The sequence below is a fragment of the Sphaeramia orbicularis genome, chromosome 19, assembly GCF_902148855.1.
Source record: "Sphaeramia orbicularis chromosome 19, fSphaOr1.1, whole genome shotgun sequence".
Classification (NCBI taxonomy): Eukaryota; Metazoa; Chordata; class Actinopteri; order Kurtiformes; family Apogonidae; genus Sphaeramia; species Sphaeramia orbicularis.
Window position 1 is genome coordinate 6,683,742 of NC_043975.1, and position 27,395 is coordinate 6,711,136.

Genomic DNA, 27,395 nt, shown 5'->3' on the forward strand with positions numbered 1-27,395 from the left:
AAAGTGTCTCCATCCACTGTCATTCATCAAATTCCATGGGTTTTACTGGTGAATCAATAATGTAGAAGATGACCGTGTTTCCATGTTCCCTACGGAGCCTCTGAACCAATTCTTTACATGGTTTGACAGGATTAGTGGATCATCAACAGGTATTAAATATTTACAATAGTACATGGTTTTGGTCAAGAGTGGATGTTTCAGTCTTTAAAAAAGTAGGGATCCACGAAAATGTTTTTGGTTTTTTTACATATTACTTTATTAACAAACTAGGGATGTAACGATTACCGGTATAATGATAAACCGCGGTAAAATTGCAGACGGTTAGTATTACCGTTTAAATTCTAATTATCATGATAACCGTGTTTGATTACCGCACTTTTCTGTAGAAAAGGCCTTTGTAAAGATCTGCTTTTATGTCAAATATCTGAGTATAATTTTAATTTATTACAATTTTAATTTTATATACCTACTATTTGGAACCAATATTCACTTTTAAAGTCTTTGAAAAGGTTCGTTAAGCATCTGTGTGTTATTTATGCAATAAATTATGTACATTTTTCAAATCGGATTTTATGTTTTTTTTTGTGTTTTCTGGCCTTTTATGTTGATATAGTAGGTTGAAATGAAAAAAAATAACAGACAGATGATATAGATTTTGTGCTGAAAAAACAGATCCCAAACATGGGTAATAAAACTTTTGTTTATATAGTATAGAAAGGCGAAATGAAAAGTACTGAAAAACAGACAAAATAGGCTCAGACCACTAAGGGTTAATATTTGAATGTTTCTGCAACAGAAGGTACATTGTACCAATTATTTTATTTGGCTTTTTTTTGTTGTTGTTTTTTTGTTTTTGTTTTTTGTTTTTTTTCAAACTACAAGTTTCAAACTACAACTACAATTATTTCAGTGTGTGTATCCGTACTTTTCGAACATTTTGAGCACAATTTCAATAATACCACGATAATAATGATAACCGTGATAATTTTGGTCACAATAACCATGATACGAAATTTTCATATCATTACATCCCTATAACAAACACCAACACATTGTCTAATACTCATCTGTTCCTACTATTAAGTCGTTCTACACATGTAAACACTAGTAGACAGTGAAAAAAACAGGGATGCTATTGTCACCATCATAGTGTCATTACCGCTAATATATGATTTCACTGAGCAGCTGGACCAAAAAAAAGTCCGATATAATCCAACAGAGACCTGAGCTGACAGGAGAATAATGCTAACACCAGCGTGTCAGGTCTAATCAGGCAGGTTATCAGTAAGGCCGTTCTAACCTTCGTATGTTTCAAGTATGTGCACGGTGTCTCCAATCTGCAGCGACAGCTCCTCCTCTCCCCGGGCATCGTAGTTATAGATTGCTGGAGAAAGATGAGAGAGGACAATATAAGAAGAGGGGATATTACAGGAGAAAGGGGAGAGGGGGAAGGAAAAAAAAAAAAAAAAGCAATAAAGCGTTTGGCTCCCTTGTGGCGCTAATTGTGTGCCACTGCAATGTGTAGCAGAGACATCAGACATCCACGGGACGTCCACCCACACAGACTGACACTCTGGTGATTGGCCTGGAATATCAACAGATTTCACACAAGACCCCAGTAAGGACAGAGAACACCAAAACAACAATTATCCAACGGAAAAAGAAATCACACACAAGACCTCGTACAACTGGGGATGTCCAGCTAATATCATCACAGGACAATAAACACTCACCCATACTTTCTTAACTCTTTAACCCTTTCATGCATTAATTATGAGAACCTTAGTTAAGATTTTTTTCTTGAGTGTTTTTATTCCTCCATAGGCATGAATAAAACAATGTGATCAAGGTTTTGGTTTTTTTTGTTTTGTTTTTTTTTCATGGAGTTACAAAAATGTCCATGCATTTCATTTTTGAAGTAAAGAAACATGTTTAACCCTTTCATGCACCGTGGTCACTCCAGAGGACAGTTCTTCTACATCTGTTCTCTTGTATATTCATGGATTTTGTTGTTTTACTTGCATATCAACCAACACAGTGGATACTTATGCACCATCCCATAATACACTGCAATTCATACCGTGACTGTAACATTCCTGTTCTTGATAAACCTGATCTCCAGCAACATATCTGAGTGTAAATCAATTGCTAATTGTTATCAGACTGTAATTAAGAGGTCTTGGGGTTTTTTAAGTTGTTGTGTTTTGTTGTTTTTTGCAAATTATTTGAGTGAGTAATAACTACTATTATAGTACGATAAAATGTGAGAAAACAGATTAGCAACATTAAAAAAAAACATTTATTTCATCATTTTCACACAGTATGACAGTAAATGCATGTTTTTTTTTGCTTCAAAAATTAAACACATGGTGTACAGCTGAGTGGACATTTTTGTAACTCCATGAAAAATAGATTCATAAAAAACAAAAATTTCAATCACATTATGTTTTTTCATGCCTAAAGAGGAATAAAAACACTCAGGAAAAAAATCTTGATTAAGGTTCTCATAATTCATGCATGAAAGGGTTAAAACCCAATATCAGAAAGTGATATGAAAACAATGAAATTAAATAAAATCGGATGTTTTCTCACATTTTAACATATTCTAATGCTAGTTATTACTCTTTTCATGGAGATAATATGCAAAAAAAAAAAAAAAAAACCTTTTTTTTTCTAACAGATAACAATTGATTTCCACTCAAACATGTTAGTGCAGATCAGGTTTATCTAGAGCAGTACAGTTACAGTAATGGTCTGAATGTCAGTGTATTATTATGGGATGTTGCATAAGTGTCCACTGTGTTGGCTGATATGGAACTAAAACAACAAAACCCATGAATATACAAGAGAACAGCTGGAGAAGAACTGTCCACTGGAGTGACCACTGTGCATGAAAGGGTTAAAACCTGACGGGTCAACACTGACCCACTCTGTGCATATTAGGGGTGTAAGAAAATATCGGTTCTGCATATCGCGATATTTCATTTCACAATACCGTATCGATATTAAAAAGTACTGTATCGATATTTTTAGGTATTTATTCAAATGCAGGTATTGTGGAGTTTGTAGAAGCCAATAATGTATTCACAGCCGAGAACGTAATAACGGCCAATAACGTAATAAAAGTCCTGAACAGATGATGTAATAACTTTTGGTCGATAATGTTATAATTTATTGGCTGGTTAGTATGTTATTGGCTTGGTAAAAAAAATTCTTTGCAAATGTAATAAATGAGCCAATAACATAATAAGTTCTAACGTTACTAAATTCACAAGCATGAAAAATATTTAAGAAACTTCGAGGTAGAGGTTTTAAAATCATAGTCATGGATTTTTTTTTAAAAAATCAATGTTGAGAGGAATTCAGTAACAACCATCTGAGGCATTTTGGAAGCAAAGATAACAATTTAAACGAAACTAACTAATGCAATGATATTTATCCCAATATAAAATTATATGATAACATTTGTCATTATTGTTTTGTATCCCAGACCACTGTTAGAAAAGAAACACCTGAATTCAACATGCCCACATACTTTTGTCCATATCAGTGTTTCTAAATGGGGGCGGGGGCATTAGGAGGGGTGTTTGGAATGAGAAAGCTAAGACGGGGGTGCTGAGACAAAATGGGGGGCGTTAGTCTATACAAATATTATTATCAAGCTGCATGTTATGACAATGACGAATCCCCCCCCCGGCAATAAGTTACGTCACAGTACTTATAGAGCTACGCCCCCCCTGTCTTTGGTGGTAACATCTGTCACGTCCCAAGGGGGGCGCTACCTATGCTACGTACATAACCTCCCTCAGACCCCCCACCCCACCCCCCTCGATAGGGGTGCTAGAAAATATCGGTTCTGCAATATATCACGATATTTCATTTCACAATACTGTATTGATAATAAAAAGTACTGTATCAATATTTTTAGGTATTTATTCAAATGCAGATTTGGCAGATTTTCTTTTTTTTTTTTTCTTTATTGTTTATATCTTAGTTATTATTATTTAACAATGTATGTATTGTATTAAATCATGATTATTTGTAGCATCCTATGTTAGTTCCTTTGGAAACTAGGAGAATTAGAAAAAATGTGTGATATAGCATTAGATCCTGTTCTGATCAAATAAAAATGTTTAGTATTTGTAGATATTTCTGCTGTAATTCCATTCTTCCAGGAAATCATCTTTAAAGAAAAAAAAAGAAACAAACAAAAAATTGCCTTTTTAACAGTATCATGATATATCGTGATATATCGTATCATGATCCTAGTGTTGTGGTTTGTATCATATCGCCAGATTCTTATTAATACACACCCCTACCGCTCGACAACTTGATTCAGAGGGGGGAAGGATATGACAAGGAGGGTAATGATGAGGTAAGGGGGGCATTACCAACGGAGCGTTATACCCCCCCAAGGCACAACATTTTATAGGAGAGGGAGCGGCAGGAGGCTCATAATAACGCAAAGGGGCGTTTGTTCAAAAAAGGTTGAGAACTGGTCTATATAGTGGCGGGTGGAGCCTAAAAAAATATTGCCGTGTTACTGTCTTTCCACATTTGCTGTGTTTTTCCGTTAAGCGCCACAAAACTCAGTTGCCATTAATTCGACAGCCGACACATCCAGAATCCTAAACCTGCTGTCAGAGACCTGCCAGGACATGGAGGTCATGTTATAACGACGATGAAATCCTCACTGCTGACACCGCCTGATCTGGAGAGAGGTAAACAACATGTCGCTGTCAAACCGTCCATGACCGACACTTGTTTCACACATGTGAGTACACACTGAGTGACGGCTGTTTGTCTAACACCTGTGGAAAAGGACGAGGCAGGTGTGTGTGTCCTGCTGAGGGAAGACCTGCACAGCTGCTTCAGAAGTTTCCAGAGGTGAACGACAGCTTAATTAACAAAGATCCTCCCCGTGGACATCAAGGCTTCCTCGCATGCTCACAGCGCATCCAGGGACATGACCGTCTCCCACCCCCGACCGTTCGCCCGCCACGGGAAGAGCTGATTTTATTTCATTAACAAGGTTTTTCCGGGTTGAAATGAAGCGGAGGTGTTGACACCACGACTTCAACTGGATCAACCATCTACGACGACGACTACACTTCATTTATCACATTGAAACCACGTGGTAACACTTACTGGTACACAAGTAGGGCTGGGAAATATATGAAATTAAATCCATTTAGAGCAGGGGTGTCAAAGTCATTTTCATTCAGGGGCCACATTCAGCCAAATTTAATCTGCAGTGGGCTGAACCAGTAAAATAATAACATAATATATATATAATGTCATCTCTGAACTTTTCTCTATGTTTTAGAGCGAAAAAAGTCAAATTATGTGATGAAAATATTTACATCTACCAACTAATTACTTTTAAAGCCCTGCACAACCTCGCCTCAGTTACATTTCTGACCTCCTTGTTCCCTACTCACCGCCACGACCACTCCATTCATCAAACATTAACCTCCTATCCATCCCCCACTCCAACTTCTCAACAAAAGGCGACCGTGCTTTTGCAATTCTGGCCCCAAACCTCTGGAATAGTCTTCCCCATCACATCAGATCATCAGATTCTATAGACACCTTCAAGCGACTCTTAAAAACTCACTTTTATAAACAAGCATTTCATTAAATCTCTTCTGTTTACGCCCCAGTCAATTCATGTTACTGACTTGACTTCTTCCCTGGAGTCTCTGTGCTTTATCACCTCACAGGGTTCCCAGGATCATCACCGGTTTTTCCTTGGATCTTCACAGGTTTTCCCAAGATCATCTCTAGACCTGCTGCTGTGGTCCAGCCTCTCTCCACCTTTATCGTCATCACTCACTTATCTATATAATTACCTCCGCCAAGGAGGTTATGTTTTTGCCAGAGTTTGTTTGTTTGTCTGTCCGTTAGTGTGCAACATAACTCAAAAAGTTATGGACAGATTTGGATGAAATTTTCTGGGTTTGTTGGAAATGGGATAAGGAAGAAATGATTAAATTTTGGTGGTGATCAGGGGTGGGGGGGCCCACGGGGGGGGGGCACTGATCAGCCTTGGCGGAGGTCTGCGCTCTCCGAGTGCTTCTAGTTATATTTTTTTACTTAATTTTGGGTAATTTTTGACTTTTTTTGTCACGTTATTTAGGATTTTGCAAAGTTTTTATTCATTTTTGTTTATTTTATTCAATGCTTTGACTGTTTTTGTTCATCTTTTTTGTTAGTTTGTTTTTTTTACTCAATTTTGGTTCATTTTTGACTTATTTCATCTCGTTATTTAGGATTTTGTAAAGTTTTTATTCATTTTTGTTCATTTTATTTATTACTTAATATAAACCCACTGTGTCCATCCACTATCATTGATCCAACTCCATGGGTTTTTTTTTTTTTTTTTTTAATCAACTTTGTTCAGTTTGGAGTTTACTTTGTTCACATTACTTATTATTTTGTTGGTTTATTATTCATTTCTATTCATTTTATTCATTACTTTAAGTGTTTTTTGTTCAACTTGTTACGATAGTGTTTATTATACTGTTCTATACATGTTCTAGTTTGGTTATCTGTGCATGTGTCTGTGCAGCAGAAGGAGGTCAACACCGATACCTTTGGTGGACAAATGGACAAAACTACATCAGATAAAGAATACACTTCCACTAAAACAGGTTTAGGTTTTAGATGTTTTCTCTGTCAGGAAACTTAGGTACGTTTAGATGATTTTTGTTATGATTTGACACAACAAAAATAAAAATAAAACAGTCAAATTCCTAAGGTCTGCATACAGGATCAACTAATGTATTATGAACATGTAAATGTGCAAAAGGGACTTTAGTCATTTAAGGAACTGACACTGTAAAGAAACTGTATTACAAAAAGGAGAAATGGTTAAAAAATCGGAACACGAACCAAAGAGAAACAGAGGTCAGTGGTCAGACACAACCTCGACAACAACAGCGACCGCGGCGTGGGAAGTTTACGTAAAAACCCCAAAGACGAAGCTGAAGCTGAAACTTCAACGACAGTGGATTTGTAACCGCCCATCTGCTTGTCTGTTTTAGTAAACTCTCTGCATAAAAAACCTAGAATACACTTCATGGTTTGCCTTTTGGTTAATACAGCAGATCTAAAATAACTTAAATAGCATTGATGCAAGAAAATTACTAGCCAATACGAGCACTGATATTTAAATTGACATTTTGGCCGATAAACAATGACAACAATGACGTTACTTTCTGCTTATTTATTATATTTTTGTCATAACTTATTCCCTGAATGGAGAAATCTTCCATAAAAACTAAGTCTATCAGTCATTAACCACATTACAATTGAATGAACATATTAAAACATAACAAAATAATGAAAAAACCTTCAATATAGCCCAAGAAAGGAAACCTCATAAGTCCATTTTTGGTCTTTTTTTTGTCATAAAACGATTCTATTGGTCAGTCTTCACATCGACAGTTTTAGAAAGATTTAATCAATGAAAAGTGTTGAAAACAGCTTGTTATTACATCTCTTAACTCCATTCATGTGTTTAGAATGTACATTGTTTTTCCAGTTTCCTGAAAAAAAATAACCATTTTGGACATAAGAGGTTTCCACCCAACAAAAATATAAATATAGCCACTGCAATCAATGAAAAAGACATTGTATATGCCGATACAGATACTGTCTGATATCAGGAAACACTGGTGCATCCTTATTAAATAAACAAAGACCATTATTTAAATTTATAACAATTAGACCAACCAATTACCATAGAGTTAATTATCATTTAACACATAACCATAATAATAATAATAATAATAATAATAATAATACCATTCTAAAACAAAATATTAAAACATCACAGGCTGCAGAAGTGATTTTTTTTTTGTCACTGAACTTGTGAGGTTGTGGTAAAGTTTACGAGCACTTCAGGGTTTCAGTTCCTCGTGAGATAAGACAGTACAATGTTGAGAAAAAGTGGTCTAAACATGCTAAATATAGCGTACGTGTAGATGGATATTAATTTTTATGTGCTAAAACTAGTACAAACTAAAACTAGTACAAATACTCAAACCAACTCTTTTAGAGCCTCATATGGACAAAGAGGCGTGAGACGTTTACTTGAACACACCACAAAAGAAGTTTAACCCTTTCATGCATGAATTACGAGAACCTTCATCAACATTTTTTTTTTCTGGAGTGTTTTTATACCTCCTTTGGCATAAAAAAAATTGCCATCGAGTTTTTTTTTTTTTCACGGAGTTACAAAAATGTCCATGCATTTAATTTTTTAAGTAAAGAAATATGTATTTAAAATCCAATATCAGAAAGTAAAATGAAAACAATGAAATAACAACATTTTTAAGGCTGCTAATTTGATGTTTTCTCACATTTTAACATACTCTAATGCTAGTTATTACCTCATATAATATGCAAAAAACAACTCTTTTTGTCTAACAAATAACTGGTTTACACTTAAACATGTTAGTGCAGATCAGGTTTATCAAGAACAGCAAAGTTATAGTAATGGTATGAATTGCAGTGTATTATGGGATGTTGCATAAGTGTCCACTGTGTTGGCTGATATGGAACTAAAACAACAAAACCTATGAATATACAAGAGAACAGCTGGAGAAGAACTGTCCACTGTAGTGACCACTATGCATGAAAGGGTTAATAATCCCCAAGAGGAAATTCATTAATACTCTTATTAACCCTTTCATGCACGAATTATGAGAACCCTAATAAAAAAATTTTCCTGAGTGTTGTTATTCCTCTGTAGGCATGACAAAAACAATGCGATTGAAAATTTTCTTCTGAAAAATAAATAAAAAATAAATAAATAAAATAAAAATAATTTAAAAATAAATAAATAAATAAAATACATAAAAAAATAATAATGAAAAAAAAAAAATCTTATGAACCTATTTTTCATGAAGTTGCAAAAATGTCCACTCAGCTGGACACCACACATTTAATTTTAGATGCACAGAAACATGTATTTACAGATAAATTGTGTGAAAACTATGGGGAGGGCTTGTGATTCTGGGGGTTCATGCTCAGGAAAGATCTACATAATGTTACCAATTCATGTCAGAAAAGATATGTAGTGTCTTAAAACTTTAATAAAGATATGTGTAAAAAAAAACAAAAAAAAAAACAAAAAGAACAATAAAATCCATGAACATATAAGAGAACAGCTGTACAATAGCTGTCCACTGTAGTGACCAGTATGCATGAAAGGGTTAATGTATACATACTCCACTACACTAGAAATTAAAAAAAATATTCAACTATGAGTGAAACTTTTCCATGGGTGCGTCTATGCTTCTTCCTGGCACTTTAACCCAATAATAAAAGAAAAATTTGGACATACTTTTTCTTACTTCCCCTGCCCCCTGCTGTAATGCTTTTATGTTTTATGTCAAGCACTTTGAACCGTCTTGTACATGAAATGTGCTATATAAATAAACCTGGCTTGGTACCAGTTTCATAGAAGCACCCCCATACAAATTCAAGACTTTTCAAGGTCTGGAAAACAGCATTTCAAAAATTCCAGACTTTTAAAGACTTTCAAAACCTGCACAAGCGCCCTGTGTTTGGACAAAGTCACCACTTCAGCATTAAACGCAGAGGATAATAGTTATAATATAGCCTTTTATGTACACATATGCACATGCACGTGTCCGAATGCGAGTCCAGAACAATCCAGCGAGCCCAGAGAATCCACCAGAACACAAGCCGTGGCCTGACAATAGAACAAAAACCCCAGGAAATGAATTGAATGGTTCCGTGCAGAGAAACAAAAAGCTACCTACATGGAGAGAAAACAACAAAACAATCAAAACAGAGGTGGGATTAATGCGCTCAGCCATCAGAGGGGAGCGCTCGATTAAACTATCATTAAGAGTAGCCAGAAAACCCCGTTAAGCCACGAGCTGCTGCATGTGTGCGTTTGTTTGGAGCGGGGTGGCCGGTCCGGCTGATTCTGCATATTTGAAATGAATGGCAGGTGCCGAGAGAACGGCAACAAAACAACAAACTGGGCAACGACCACGGGGATGTTAAAGCATCACATTTAATACGGAAGCCCAAAACTGCCTGTGTGATGACAAGGGAAGTAGGAAAATACCAGCTCCAGGATGTATCACAATATTTCATTTCACAATACCGTATCGATATTTTTGGGTGTTTATTCAAATACAGACATGGCAGACGTTTATTTTTGGTTTTCTTTTTTGTTTATATTCACATGGGTATTTTACTCTTTTTATTTCTATATTCACATGGGTATTTTACTCTTTTCATTTCTATATTCACATGGGTATTTTACTCTTTATTTCTATATTCACATGGGTATTTTACTCTTATTTATATATTCACATGGGTATTTTACTCTTTTTATTTCCATATTCACATGGGTATTTTGCTCTTATTTAAATATTTATATTCACAGGGTATTTTGCTCTTTTTATTTATATATTCACATAGGCATTTTGTTCATTTATTTCTATATTCACATCAGTATTTTGTTCTTTTATTTATATATTCACATGGGTATTTTGCTCCTATTTCGCTAATTATTTCTATATTCACATCAGTATTTTGCTCTTTTATTTCCATATTCACAAGGGTATTTTGCTCTGTTATTTCTATATTCACATGGGTATTTTGCGTTTTTATTTCTATATTCACATGGGTATTTTGCTCTTATTTCTACATTCACATGGGTATTTTGCTCTTTTATTTCTATATTCACATGGGTATTTTGCTCTTTTATTTCTATATTCACATGGGTATTTTACTCTTATTTCTATATTCACATGGGTATTTTACTCTTTTATTTCTATATTCACATGGGTATTTTGCTCTTTTATTTCTATATTCACATGGGTATTTTACTCTTATTTCTATATTCACATGGGTATTTTACTCTTTTATTTCTATATTCACATGGGTATTTTGCTCTTTTATTTCTATATTCACATGGGTATTTTGCTCTTTTATTTCTATATTCACATGGGTATTTTACTCTTATTTCTATATTCACATGGGTATTTTACTCTTTTATTTCTATATTCACATGGGTATTTTGCTCTTTTATTTCTATATTCACATGGGTATTTTACTCTTATTTCTATATTCACATGGGTATTTTACTCTTTTATTTCTATATTCACATGGGTATTTTGCTCTTATTTCTATATTCACATGGGTATTTTGCTCTTTTATTTCTATATTCACATGGGTATTTTGCTCTGTTATTACTATATTCACATCGGTATTTTGCTCTTTTTTTTCTATATTCACATGGGTATTTTGCTCTGTTATTACTATATTCACATCGGTATTTTGCTCTTTTTTTTCTATATTCACATGGGTATTTTGCTCTTTTATTTCTATATATCACATCGGTATTTTGCTCCTATTTCGCTCTTTTATTTCTATATTCACATCAGTATTTTGCTCTTTTATTTCTATATATCACATCGGTATTTTGCCCTTTTATTTCTATATTCACATGGGTATTTTGCTCTTTTACTTCTATATATCACAGCGGTATTTTGCTCTTTTCTTTCTATATTCACATGGGTATTTTGCTCTTATTTTGCCCTATTATTTCTATATATCACATGGGTATTTTGCTCTTTTATTTCTATATTCACATGAGTATTTTGCTCTTTTAGTTCTATATTCACATGGGTATTTTGCTCTTTTCTTTCTATATTCACTTGGTATTTTGCTCTTTTACTTCTATAGTCACATCGCTATTTTGCTCTTATTTCGCTCTCGTATTTCTGTATTCACATGGGTATTTTACTCTGTTGTTTGTATACGACAACAGTAGTGTTGTGATATTGCAGTTCATATGTGTATTTTTTTTAAATTGATAACACTGTTTTGCTAAATACTGGTTACTTCAAGCATCCTAAAAGCACTTTTTACATCTGAAAGAAGCACATGTTAGTTTTCTAGATAGTCATCCTTTAAAATAAGAAGCTAAAAAACCCCAAAAACTTATCACCAGATTCTTGCCAACACACACTCCTACTGATTACTTCGAATAAGAGGAGTTCTCATATCAAACTAATGGGAGCAGTAAAAAAAAAAAAAAGGGGGGGGTGAATAAAATGAACGCCAACGCCACCCGGGGAGGGCGACAGCCATCAAACATAAACTCTGACATGTGAGGGGATGATGGTGCAGTTTAACCACAGTGATTCTTGTCACGCTGGGGCTCATAAACCTGAATTTGCATACCCAAGAGTAAACTGGTGTCAATTAGGAAGCAGTGAGGGAGAGAAAATCCATCAGAGGAGGAGGAAGATGATGAAGAGGATGAGGAAGTGGACCATACTCTCCCTAGAGTGCGCCATGCAAATGGTTTTTTTTTTTTGGAAACAAGATAAACAGTAGCATTGCTGGAGACTCATTAGCATACATAAACTCTTACATAAGTCTGTGTGAATTCAGAGGAACACTGAGCCTGTTTACATGATGATAACTGGGAGAAATAATCAGATCTGACGCGTTTATATGCCATAATCCACAGACCCTGGTTTAGACGTTTCATCACGCTGGGCCATAAAGTCACTCATCAGATATCAGTTATCAGATCACTTGAATGATCCGATAACTCCAGACACTGGATAATGTTTGAAGTATTTATGTGCATGGAAATGGGTGATGAATCACTTTGACTTTTTTTAATCACTCTGGCTTTAATTCTTGTGATGTTGTTACATATTTGGTATGGATTTAGGGCTGTGCAATACTTCTATTTATTTATCTACTGGTGCTGTATCCTGTCCCATGTTTCCGTATGCCATGTCATAGTGTTGCTGTCAGGTGTCTGCAGTGTTATTTATTATTATGTGTCCGCACTCAGATGTCTTTTTGTTTGTACTATGTTTTCTGGATGGCATTGCAGCCCCCATGCACTATTACCTACAACGAATTTCCCTCCGGGGACAATAAAGTGTATCTTATCTTAACAGATTTCAGACCTTTCTACTTAACCAGCATATGTCGACACAACTCCCATAATTATAAGCAACCTTTTAGTTAGTAATTTATTTGTCCATTTAACAGAACATGATATGTACAGGGTGGGGAAGCAAAATTTACAATGAACATTTAGTTGTTTTTTCTCAGCAGGCACTACATCAATTGTTTTGAAACCAAACATATATTGATGTCATAATCATACCTAACACTATTATCCATACCTTTTCAGAAACTTTTGCCCATGAGTAATCAGGAAAGCAAACGTCAAAGAGTGTGTGATTTGCTGAATGCACTCGTCACACCAAAGGAGATTTCAAAAATAGTTGGAGTGTCCATAAAGACTGTTTATAATGGAAAGAAGAGAATGACTATGAGCAAAACTATTACGAGAAAGTCTGGAAGATACTATTAAAGAAGAATGGGAGAAGTTGTCACCCGAATATTTGAGGAACACTTGCGCAAGTTTCAGGAAGCGTGTGAAGGCAGTTATTGAGAAAGAAGGAGGACACAGAATAAAAACATTTTCTATCAAGTACATTTTCTTGTGGCAAATAAATTCTCATGACTTTCAATAAACTAATTGGTCATACACTGTCTTTCAATCCCTGCCTCAAAATATTGTAAACTTTGCTTCCCTACCCTGTATATACAGGGTGTCCCATAAGTGTCCATACATAGGAATGTATGGAGACTTATGGGACACCCTGTATATACATACAGTTCAGATTTCTATATTAACCCTCCAGTATCCCGTCCACTGAGGCCCTTACTAAGCACCAAGTGTGCCTTTTTGGCACACTTGTGGAATAATGTTAAAAAAAAATTTCATAGTTTGTTTTTAATTCTTTTACACTTTTTTTCTATTTCATCAACTTGAGCTATAAATAAAAATAAATACTCAATAATTGTCATTTTTTTACCCTGTAAATGCCGTGTTTGTAATGTAAATAAACCATTTTTTTGATGCAAAAAACACAATTTTTTTTTCCAATATACTACATAAAAAGTGGATCACATATTATTTGATTTTTTCATCCAACATTGGTTAATTTGCATTATTATTTTTGGCACTAGATCAAATGTTCAAAAATACTAGCATCTGTCACCAAGTGTGCGTGAAATGCACACCTATAAATCCAACTATTAAATATTATATATTGATTTATTTTTCTGCTCTAATTTGATTTTATTTTTGTTCATCAAGGTCAGCCCTAATCATACATATCAAATAATCATTCATTTTAGATTTTTTTTAACCCTTTAAACAATCTCTTCTCATCATGATGTCACAACATTTTTTGATGCAAAAAAACACAAAATATGTTTGGGTTTTTCTTTCAAAATCCTACATAAAAATTGGATCACATATTACTTGATTTTTGCAGCCTGGCATATGTCAATGATTAACAGCAACATTAACAACGTTAATAAATTAATTCAGACCCTCACCTCTCAAATGAAGCCCAGATATCAGTAAAAGCAGGATTTATGCCTTAATGGCTTTGGATCATAAACAGTGGTTATAATGGAAGAAATAGTGCATTTTAGGCACACTTGGCAGACAGATGCTAGTCTTGTAATTATCTTTTGTTTACAATATGCACATTTTAGTTGGTGGCCAGAATTTAAAGATCATGCAAAAACGAACAACTTTTGAATTCTAACCTTACTTAAATTGTAAAAAATAATATGAAGTTTTTTAACACGAAGTGCAAAGTGTGCCTAAAAAGCACACCCGGATACTGGAGGATTAAAAAGACTGAAGCAACAGCTTATTTATGGCTGCCCTATTTACAAGAAGGAAAGTTGCAGAAACAAAACAAGATAACAAAATGGCACAGTTTTACACAAAAATATAAATAAAACAAATACTATAAGCAAAGCAAAATCTTAGATATATACTGATAATTGGCTTATATTTATTGAATACCTTAGTTTGAAACATCCTTTTAAATGTAGTGACTGATGTGTATGTTTTTAATTCTTTATCAAGGTTATTATTCCATAATTTTACTCCAATTACAGATATGCATTTACTGTTCGTGTTGGTCCTTGCCTTTGATTTCTTGAACATACAAATCCCCCTAACGTTATACTGGGACTCTATAACTGAGAACAATTAACCCTTTTAAGACCGTTAACCCTTTTAAGACTGCCATTATAACAGGCCGCCTAGGTGTCTTCAGGATCTATTTGCAATAAAAGTGTCAGAAAATGTATTTTATGCCAATTCTTTTGCACCTTTGTTTTCAGAGAGAACTTAACTTTCAATATCTGGTCATTAATTATCATTATTATTAATAAAATATGCATGAAACTGTGTTTTAGCAAAAAAGAAAAAAAACAGATGAAGTTTTTAGCATATTTATTATCAGAAACAACTGTAAATGTCCGTAACGAATCTTTTTGAGATTGCATAAATAAACTTTCAACTCTTTTACATCTGCTCAGACATGCTTTTGGGTCTTGAATACTCAGTATCCATATTATGGATTCATATTTTTTGTTATTTCCAGGCGTTTTTTTTTAGCCTGTATGGAAATCTCTTTCTACTCGTAATAGAGTCCCACATTGCTGTTGTAAAGTGTTATATAGCGTCGGAAAACTCAGGATCTCAGCTTTCCGATGCCGTTTGAATTTTGTGGATAGCGCAAATGGTTCAGGAGTTACAGTAATTTGAATGCTGTAAGGTGCAAAATGTAGCGCCGGAGGGATTGCCGTTGTCAAAGGGTTAAACTCTGGACTGATTGTAATTCTACTCTTTGGGTTTCTCTAATACACTAATCCACACGGAGTATATAACATATCATTAGACTTAGAGGAGAATATGGTGTTGAGAGAAGGGGAGGGGAAACAGGGGAGGAAAGAGAAGGAGTGTTCAGGAAAAGCTGAATGGAAAGAGACCGAAGCTCTTGATGTTGTGTAGAAAAGTCTCTGTGGGCTGAGAGGCAGCCGGTAAATCCCAGACAAGAGGATTCTCCTGCAGGAAAGGAGTGGAGCATGAGTCAGTTCTCCATCTGGCTGGAAGAGGAGGACTTCAATGAGCCAGAAAGTAGAAAATCCTAAAATGTCTAGCAGCGGGTAGGTGTAGTCGAGAGCTTTGTCCGCCGACAGTATCACGTCTCTGCAGCAACTCATTCTGAGCAGAAAGAGGAGTTTAACCTGAGCTAATGCAGTGACAGACAACATTTTAGAGCTGCAACCGATTAATCGACTCAAAGTGATCCAAAAAAAATCATCCAACCACAATTCTCCTGAATCAGAGCTTTGTTTCCGTCATTTCTCTGCTGTTAAACATTGGTTCCACTGTTGCATTTCACACGGACGCTTATTGTGACGCACCAAGAAGCTTCAATTCAGGAAAACTGCAATAGGATATTTCCCGTCAATCAATTCGAGTTGATTAATCGAATCTTGAATTTTTGCATTCGCTTCAAGCACCTAATCAATTTATCGGTTGCAGCTCTACAACATTCTTCTTTAAACTGAGCTACAGTAGCTACAATATATGGACAAAAGTCAAGTCCGTTTATTTAAAAAGCACATTTACAAACAACAGACGTTAACCCGAAGTGCTTCACAGACAAAGGTCGTAATAACATTTAAAAAAAAAAAAAGTCAGGGCAGAACATGGGCTACAACATAAGAACGGCAGAGAATATAAAACAAGTTCAACGAAAAATAAGACTAGGGGATAGAAGTCAAAATTAAACACATATGTTAAAACTAGGGGTGGAACAGCGCACTTTTGTACCTAGCCGTTTTTGTTGGGGGCCTTCGATACTAGGGCTGCACGATGTTGGAATAAACTGACATTGAGATTTTTTTTTTTAACCCTGCGATATCTATTGCGATACGAAAAAATATTCTAGAGGATATAATTGCTGTGTGGTGCCGACGTAAATGGTCAAACTAATTTGTTGTGTTTCCTCTTGTTGTGGCAACAAGTGTAAGACACTGTCGACTAGGGATGTAATGACTACCGGTATAACGATAAACCACGGTAAAATTGCCAACGGTTAGTATTACTGTTTAAATTCTAATTATCATGATAACCGTGTTTGATTACCACACTTTTCCGGAGAAAACGCCTATGTAAAGATCTGCTTTTATGTCAAATATTTGAGTTTAGTTTTAATTTATTGCAATTTTAATTTTCTATACATTGCACTGTTTACATTGCACTTTATCCTTATCCTTTGCACAGACTCATTCATTGCACTGACTCTAAGCACAACAGTCTCCTTTTGCACTGACTCCTTGTGGAAAGTTAAAGTTTTTTCTTTTTACGATTGTGTTCTTACTATTGTGTTTTACTACTGTTGTTTTGAAGTTTGTGGATACTGCTGGAACCTGTAAATTTCCCTATGGGATGAATAAAATATCTATCTATCTATCTATCTATCTATCTATCTATCTATCTATCTATCTATCTATCTATCTATCTAATATTTGGAACCAATATTCACTTTTAAAGTCTTTGAAAAGCTTCGTTAAACATCTTTGTATTATTTATACATTTTTCAAATCAGATTTTAAATTTTTTGTGTTTTCTGTACTTTTGTGTTAATATAGTAGGTTAAAGTGAAAAAAATAATAGACAGATGAGATAAATGAAGTTGCGGTGAAAAAAGATACCAAACACGGGTATAGTAAACATTTGTTTATATAGTATATAAAGGCAAAATCAAAAGTACCGAAAAACGGCTAAAATAGGCTCAGACCACTAAGTGTTAATAGTTGAATGTTTCTGCAACAGAAGGTACATTGTGCCAATTTTTTTTTTTTTTCTAAATACAACTTGGTTAAATTCTTTCAGTGTGTGTATTAGTACTTTTTTAACACTTTGAGCACAGTTTCAACTAGAGCCTGACCGATTAATCAGGCTGATTATAGCGTATCACCAATTAATCAACATCGGCCAATATATAGCCGATATATTAACTTTTTTTGCTGTGTAGAGATTCTGTCACTTGCTGCTCCTGTGTGTGTGTGTATGTGTGTGTGCTGCTCGAAGAATAAGAGGAACTTTAAAGTGAGTTAGTTTCACTTTCACTCCTGCTTGGACAATGACGCTAACACCCCCCCACACAATCACAGAGCTACCCCCGCCGGCTCCGAAAATCACGAACCACCCCCACCTTGTCTTATGAAGTATTCACCCCCCCACACACACCCATGTCCGTGCACTTCCTGTCTACCTCGCAGTTTCATTCTGCCAGCAGGCCTGGGTGTTAATAGTGTAGGGGAGATCGGGGACAGTTGTAACACACGTCAGTTGTAACTCTTGCAATTGCTCCAATCAGGAACAACTTAGGACTCACCTAATTCACTCTGCACATGCTCACTTTAGTCCTTAGTCCACATAAGAAGTTGTAGTGCCGTGAGGTAGACACATCAAAATTTGTGAGTGAAAACAGAATTTTGTGGTAAGGCATATTTTTTGCTCTAATTATTTTTGTGATTGCATAGTTTGCATTTGAAAGTTGTGTCAATTATATTTGTGGGATAAACAAAGATTTATGCAACTGTTCATCCACCTGTCCACAATTATCTAATATAAGATTATTATATCCTGTGTAGATCAGTGTTCTTATTTCATATATCGGCCAATATTGGATATCAGCCGATATATTGGATATCGGCTTTTTTTAGCCCCCGGTATCGGCATCGGCCCCAAAAATCCCATATCGCTCGGGCTCTAATTTCAACAATGCCACGATAATAATGATAACCGTGATAATTTTGGTCACAATTACTGTGATACGAAATTTTTATATTGTTACATCCCTACTGTCGACACAGAACACGAGTTTCAATATCATCCTTCTTGTAGCCGAAATAATTCCAGATAACCGACGTTGCTTTTCTTTTTGGCACCAAGTCTTCATTTACGGTGATTTTCTCTTGTTTGTTGCTCATTTTTCAATATTATTACCAGCGGCTCACTCCCAACAGACCATATGTTTACCACCGCTGTAGTGCGTCTAAGGACAGGTTCGTCCAGGTATTATATGAGGGTGTGTTCCGTGCCGTACGTTAGTGATGTGCAAATCAGTGGGTTACTTGCAGGTCAGGTTGGAGCGGTTCAAAAGAATGTCAGTTTATTTGCGGGGCGGGTTGGGGCGGGTGAAATAATTCCACAAAAGCCCTGCGAGTTGGAAAAAAAAAACAGTTCACACATCACTACCAGACCTTAAAGTGAAAGTGAAACTTATAGAAGCTTTACTAATTCCTCTAAGCCTCCCAGTGTTGTGCGGCTAATTTTCCTTTTCCCTACCGTCGGAAACTTTAATTTGAGGAGGCAGGATGTTTGTTTACCCCCCCTAGCTGTTTCAAACTTTTGTACAGATTTAGTGTAAAAATAATGATCCAAAACTATGTTAATTATGTGCCTTTTGAGGGAAGACTCCTACCTGCGCACATAAGTCTACTAAAAACTTAGAAACAACCCTGGAAAGTTTGAAAAACCAATTGAAAACTGCAGGAAATAAAACAAGTAAACAAATCACAGCCTTCATTGCTGTTGTGTGGAAGATGCATGGATGTGAAATTCAGCCAAACACAAACATCCACGCCTCGTTTCTGAAAATATGTCGCCTTGGCCTTTGTTTTCCGGTAGTGAAAGTCAAAACGACGACTATGACGACGTAAATCCCCCGGTTTGTAGCACAATCGTAGAAGTAAAACCAACATGCTGATAAGACAAACTTCCCAAATTCAACGCTGACAGTGCGTCGCAGTCTTTCACACATCCAAACTGCACAAAAGCCCCATCATTTACAAGTGATTTACTGTGATTGCCTGTGCAGCTATACATGACAGATAAAGAAAGTGAGAGTGTAATCACGTATGAGAGCATGAAAAAGAAGGTCTGTGTAGAATAGTAACATACAGAAATAGCGGGTATGGGAATATGGATTTAATACAGTGCTTCAGTTGAATGAGGAGGAGTTCAATAAGCTCACAGCGGACTGAAGACGCCCTTTTCCAGGCAGCGAGGCTGAATAGAGGATGATTATTACACTCCAGTTGTATGGGGTCTTCCAGGCAAGACGGACGACTCAGCAGACGGTGGTAGTACACACATACACACACACACACACACCAGATACACTATATTATCCACAGGATGTATCACTCATTCATTGTTAAAGCTGTGTTTCCAAAAAGGCACACCTCATACTCTGACAATCTTCATTTAACTTACTTTTCAGACAGACTGTACTGTCCAAACTTTCCGACTCACTTTCCTATTCATTGCACACTGTCCAAATGTTAGGATTATTATGGTATTTTTACACAGATTACTTCATTATCAGCTGTAACGAGCATTAACATTGCAAGGCTAACACATTTATTAAGTCTGTGTATAGTGATTTTTAGCATCATTTGGCACTGAAGTGTTCAGTGTTAGCATTATTATAGTATTTTACACAGACAACTTCGTTATAAGCTGTTATGAGCATTAGCATTGCAGGCTAACATGTTTATTAAGTCTGTGTATAGTGATTTTTAGCATCATTTGGCACCGAAGTGTTTCAAAAGTTAGGATTAGTATAGTATTTTACACAGACAACTTCATTATAAACTGTTATGAGTGTTAGCATTGCAGGCTAACATGTTTATTAAGTCTGTGCATAGTGATTTTTAGCATCATTTGGCACCGAAGTGTTTCAAAAGTTAGGATTATTAAGGTATTTTACACAGATTACTTCATTATCAGCTGCAATGAGCATTAACATTGCAAAGCTAACACATTTATTAAGTCTGTGTATAGTGATTTTTAGCATCATTTGGCACTGAAGTGTTCAATGTTAGCATTATTATAGTACTTTACACAGACAACTTCACTATAAGCTGGTATGAGCTTTAATGTTGCAAGGCTAACATCTTTATTAAGTCTGTGTATAGTGATTTTTAGCATCATTTGGCACTGAAGTGTTCAGTGTTAGCATTATTATAGTATTTTACACAGACAACTTCATTATAAGCTGTTATGAGCGTTAGCATTGCAGGCTAACATGTTTATTAAGTCTGTGCATAGTGATTTTTAGCATCATTTGGCACCGAAGTGTTTCAAAAGTTAGGATTATTAAGGTATTTTACACAGATTACTTCCTTATCAGCTGTAATAATCATTAACATTGCAAGACTAACATACTTATTAAGTCTGTGTATAGTGATTTTTGGCATCATTTGGCACCGAAGTGTCCAAAAGTTAGGATTATTATGGTATTTTACACAGATAGCGTCATTGTAAACTGTTATGAGCATTAACGTTAAGGCTAACGTGTCTATTAACCCTTTAAGAGCCCAAGTTGCAATATTGTGACAAGCAACGCAAGTGTATGAAACAGACCATTGCTCCAGACAGAGTTCCAAATGTTGTTACCACCTCCCACCCACAGATGACGGACATGTGGTCCTTCAATCCTAACACCATTTCAGAGCATGTTCCAATTCAAAGTGACGAAGGAAATCCAGTTTGAAGGCGTGGTCCCGAACTGGTTTAGTAAGTCAAGTAAAACAAGTATGACACCTTTGACTCTTAATAACTTTACTATAATTTTTGCACTTTCCAAATTCATTCTGTGGGACAAATTAGAACCTTTTCTGGGCTGGTTTTGGCCTGTGGGCCTTATGTTTGCCACCCCTGTAGCCGGTCAATGGACAGGTCCATCCAGGGATTATACAGGGTGCGTTCCATGCCGTATGTACCTCACAATGAGTACACGACCTTATAACACGACCTTACAAAGTAAAAGTGAAGCTTTACTAATTCCTCTAAAGGCTCCCACACAGTCCGGTGCACTGTGCATGTACTAGAGCTGCACAATATATCATTCGAGCAACGTCATCGCAAAGAACATGTGCACAATAGTCACATTGCAGGTCCTGCAATGTAGGAGGCAAATGAATTTAACATGTTCTCAGCTAATGTCAAGGGGAACTGACACACACTGTGCACAGCGATCCACCAATCACAATTGTTCTTAATCAGTTTGGAGTGAGTTGCTGGTAACAAAGTTGAAAAATGAGCAATGAACAAGAGAAAAATCACAGAAAACGAAGACTTGGTGCCAAAATGAAAAGCAACAGCAGTTATCTGGAATTATTTCAGAAGAAGGATGATACTGAAACACGTGTTCTGTGTCGACAGTAGAGCCCGATCGATATGGGATTTTTGGGGCTGATGCCGATACCGATATTGGGGGCTAAAAAAAGCCGATATCCAATATATTGGCCGATACATGAAATAAGAACACTGATCTACACAGGATATAATAATCGTTTATCAGATAATTGTGGACAGGTGGATAAACAGCTGCATAAATCTGTGTTTATCTCACAAATTTACACAACTTTCAAATGCAAACTATGCAATCACAAAAATAATTAGAGCAAAAAATATGACTAAGCACACAATTACGTTTTCAGTCACAAATTTTGATGTGTCTGCCTCACGGCACTACAACTTCTTATGTGGACTAAAGGCGGCCATACACTGTGCGATTATTTCGATCGTTGCACGCAGCTCCATCTCAAACTGTGCGAATCAGTCGTACAGTCAGACTCACGATTCCTGTTCTCACACTGCACGGACCGACGCTCGTATGCGACCTGACTGCTCACACTGTAGGACCATACACCACAGGACGCACCACACGTTTGAGTGTTGTATCCGGAAATACAACGTTAAAATACCAAGGAATCCGTAAAAGTGCATAGACGATTGTGTATTGGCGTGAGTCATGAAATGGTAGTGCTAAACAAAAACCAACGAGCTGCTTTGGTAATATGTGCCATTATCTGTGAGGAATCAAAAAAGAAGAAAAGACAACGATGTGTTTGGTGCAGGAATTGGTTGGCCAGACATGGACAGTATGGGCTGTCATCCAGGAACTAGAGGTAAACTGCAACAGCTAAAACTGCACTAGGACAACAGCCAGCTACTGTTAGCTTGTACGCTACTGTACGCGTCTGTGTTCGCGCATGCACAGTGTGAGAATTTGAGGCACATCGGTTCGTGGCACTGCTTTGACAGTACGATACACTCACGAGGAGCGAGCAGGATTTCAAACAGCTCTGTTTTCCTAGCGAACACACGATTGCTGGTCGTGAGGTGGTCGTGAGGTGCTAATCGCTTCTCTTTACCCTATGTACACTGCACGAAGCACGACACACGATTAGAGGCACATCGGGCCCGATCCCAGAAAGAGTCGCACGAGTGAGAAATCGTCTCTAAACTCGCACAGTGTAAGGCCGCCTTAAGGACTAAAATGAGCATGTGCAGAGTGAATTAGGTGAGTCCTAAGTTGTTCCTGACTGGAGCAATTGCAAGAGTTACAACTGACCCGCGTTACAACTGTCTCCAGTCTCCCCTACACTATTAACACCCAGGCCTGCTGGCAGAATGAAACTGTGAGGTAGACAGGAAGTGCACGGACATGGGTGTGCGTGGGGGGGGTGAATACTTCATAAGACGGGGGGGGGGGATTAATCGGTCGGGCTCTGGTCGACAGTGCCTTCCACCTGTTGCCACAACGAGAGGAAACACAACTTATTTGTTTGACCATTTACATCGGCACCACACAGCTATTACAACCTCTTGAGTATTTTTTCCATATTGCAATATATATCACAGGGTTAAAAAAAAAAAAAAAAAAAAAATCGCAATTTTAGTTTTTTCCAATATCGTCCAGCCCTACCTCCTAGCATGCTCACAATGCGTCCAGGGACATGACCATCTCCCACCTCCGCCACGAAAAGAACAGATTTTATTTCATTAACAAGGTTTTTCCAGGTTTTGAAATGAAGCAGATGTGTCATAGTCGAGTGTAACAATTTCCTACATTTCTCGTGACAATTTCCTACATTTACATCATCCTACATTGTGTGACACTGAGTACGCACTGCCGTAACAATTCAGCTTTGTGCAAACATGTCGCGTTGGGTTCGCTTTGAGTACGTGCAGACATCCGGAGTCAAGTTTGCCGACTCTATGGGGGCCTTTAGTCTCCCACTGTTGTGAAACTCATTTGGGTCATTCCACATGAAATCAACAGATTTTAAGAAAATTTCCATGTTTGTAGCGTCCATATTTAATTTGAACACAGAAGGATTTATAGAAGCAAGTTGTGCTTGGTGTCAAAATTTAGGGCAATTCCTGTACTTTCACATGGTGTCTTTTATTTTGTGATACTACCTGTCCAACATGCAAATATTGACCTTTGAATCCGAAGGTTGGACAGATATTTTTGATTTTCAGCTGTTCATATATCATACATAACATAACAAAGGACCTTCATTTTACACAGATCTATTCCCTAGGTAGCCAAGATATAGCACATACCATTTCTAATAAATATGATGATTAGTTTTTGTGTAACGAGTGGCCAAAAGTAGCATTTTAGAAGTTCGTGATGGATAAAATCTCAACTTTGTCATTCTCTGTAACATGCAATTATCAATTTTCAGTAAATATTTTCACATTTCTTAGGACTATAGATTCCTGTGAAATGATTCTGAAAAGCAGGATACACAGAACACACAAACCCACTATTTATAAAATCATACACACTGAAATTCATGGATTTGGTTAAATTTAAAACAGCGCAGATAATGTACAGAGTAAGAAATAATTTACTGCCAAAAAATATTCGGGGAATGTTCACTGAAAGAGAAGGAGGCTACAATCTAAGGGGGGAGCTAAATTTTAAAAAGTATAAAGTAAGAACAACAATGAAAAGTATGTGCAGAACAAGCTGTGGAGTGACTTTGGGGAACAATCTAGAACAGGAGATAAAGGGAAGTATAAACATAAATGTATTTAAAAAGAGGTATAAAGAATTGTTTCTAAATAGGTATAGGGAACATGAAGGATGAAAATAGTATTGTTACAAAGTTCAGGTGTGGTTTCTTTAGTACTTAAAGAGTACTTTAAGTTTAAATTATTCAAAAATATTGAATTGAGATGGTAGATGTATTTTGGTTGTTGACTTTTTTATTTTATTTTATTTTTTGTTATTATTATGGTGTAAATGCTCCATGTTGTACACATTTAAGTTGACGTAAGCAGTGTATTAGTTGAAAAGGATAGGCAAAAAAATAAGCTTTTGCTTCTAGCCTATTCCTTCTTTGGTTTTTGTGTTTATTACAATTGATGCACTGAGTACAATGACTGATGTAAAACCGAAAATAAATTTATTCATTCATTCATTCATTTCAGACCTCCACCTCCTGTTGTTCAGAAGTTATGGAAGCCTGAAAATAGCCGAAAACTTCGAGTCTTAATTCTGGTCGCAATTTTAGGGTACCCCCTACCTACTTCAAATGGTCATAACTTTGGAACTATTTACAATTAAGCCTTGAAATTTTGGATTTTTTCATCATCTATAACGTACTAGAAGTATGTAAAAATTTAGAAAAATCTGAGAGGGTCAGGTGGGGACTACTTGATGAAATTATATAAATATAAATTATATATAAATTATATATATAATGACCCATTTTCCTTTTCCCTAGCTTCGAAAACTTTAATTTGAGGGGGCAGGACGTTAGTTTAAGGAGGCATTGACCCCTCTTGCCCCCCCTAGAACCAGGCCCACATTGGCCCCATCTCATGAATAATTCCGATCCCGATCTTTACGTTGGATCGGTCGCATCCCTAGTTTCTTTTCAGATAAAAACAAAACAACATATCACACAAACTTAGCCCCATGAAAACTGAAAAAGTCGTTATGGTTTAGTTGTAGAAAGTGAGAAAATCCTGATTCAGGTGGAGGTTTGTGACCCTTTTTAAGGCCAGGACAAGAGTGCAGATGTTAAACACAGTACACCGAAACGAGGTCTCGTTTATGTGCAGCAAACGATTTTACAAATGAGCCACTGGAGGCCGCGGTGCCCTGAAGGACTGGACCGGACTGGACCGGACTGGAGCAGAACCAGCACAAACAAACCCTTCTCGCAGAACCCGGGGTACTCATTTATATGGGACAAATGTGAGAGGATGGAGCCGCTGTAGTTGGTGTTTACGGTGTTTTCCTGATGAGCCCCGCCGGTGGTGAGACGGAGCTGGCTGCAGTAAGTTCTGCTGCAGAGCTGACACATATTCTTTAGGGATCTGCCAAGTGGTGTTAAGATAAAGGGAGGAACATCAGCCCAGGGGGGCGGCAGGACCCGGTGCTTCTACTGCATCTCACAACTAACTAACTCTACTTCCACTCCACTGACAAAAACACACACTAAAAGAAGTGTTTCTGACATGGATTTGGGCATCTACGGCTCGATTAAACCCAAACTTTTCAATTCTGTTCAAAGTTTACAATCAAGAAATACATTATATGGACAAAAGTATTGGGACACATCATGTCTACAGTCGTAAGATGTCCTGTTCATGCTGATTTGAGATAAAAACATCAATATTTCATAGTCAGAGATGCTGTTTTAGATGCTTTTCATTCCTTATTTGCAAGATAAAATATGTGGACAAAAGTATTGGGACACATTGAATTCAAGTGTTTTTTTTTCTAAATGGGGTCTGGAATACAAAACAATACTGAATAATGTCATAATAATATATTCTTATATTGAGATAAATATCATTGCATTGGTTAGTTTGTTTTAAATTATCTTTGTTTCCAGAATGCCTCAGAAATGGTTTTTACTTACTCTCTCTCAACACTGATCTTGCTTTTTTTTTATCCACGACTATGATTTTAAATGTTCTACCTCTAAATTTCTAAAATATTTGTCGTGCTCTGACTGTAAATAATAATCTTCTACCATAACTAACCCTCTACTTTCTTCACATCTCACTTCGAAAGAAAAATCTCGGATTAAACTTGAATAAAATACTGATGTTTCTAAACTATATGGACATAAGTATTGGGACACATCATGTCTACAGCTGTAAGATATCCTGTTCATGATGATTTGAGATATAAAACATCAATATTTCCTTAAAGTTATATGTTGAGTCTATAACATTATATAGACATCACATATGATAATATGTCTATTTGTTTTGTGGTCAATGCAACTTAATTTTGTTTTGCAGTGCATCTAAAATGAAATGTTTAAATGACAAAGAAATCTGAATCTGAATGTAATGCTCTAATAAATCCCATGTAAAGCTTAGAAATATATCAAATTACTCCAATAAATCAAGGTTTTGCTTTCTGAAACTTGTGAATAAAGCTTTGATTGCACAAATCAAGATAAGGTCTCTGGAGAGCTTTATTTTTCCAATAAAAATTGAAGTTTCAACCCATTTCCATCTTGTAATATATTAAGTGTGAATGCAAAGGTATACAACATAACATTTTTGTAGATTTGAGTCAACAAGTTTTGTCTTAAAATTCATGTATCCAAAAAAAAAAAAAAGCCTGTGTTCATTTCTGTTTTTT

At 36.2% G+C, this 27,395-nt stretch overlaps 1 protein-coding gene across 3 annotated transcripts in view; it reads right to left on the bottom strand.

Annotated features, from left to right (window-relative positions):
- Positions 1-27,395, bottom strand: part of dock1 (dedicator of cytokinesis 1) — a 506,089-nt gene that overhangs the window by 427,808 nt on the left and 50,886 nt on the right. For all 3 annotated transcript variants that reach the window (XM_030163232.1, XM_030163231.1, XM_030163230.1), the window contains exon 2: positions 1,301-1,384. In XM_030163232.1, the coding sequence (XP_030019092.1) occupies positions 1,301-1,384 (84 nt within the window). The remainder of the gene's footprint in view (positions 1-1,300; positions 1,385-27,395) is intronic.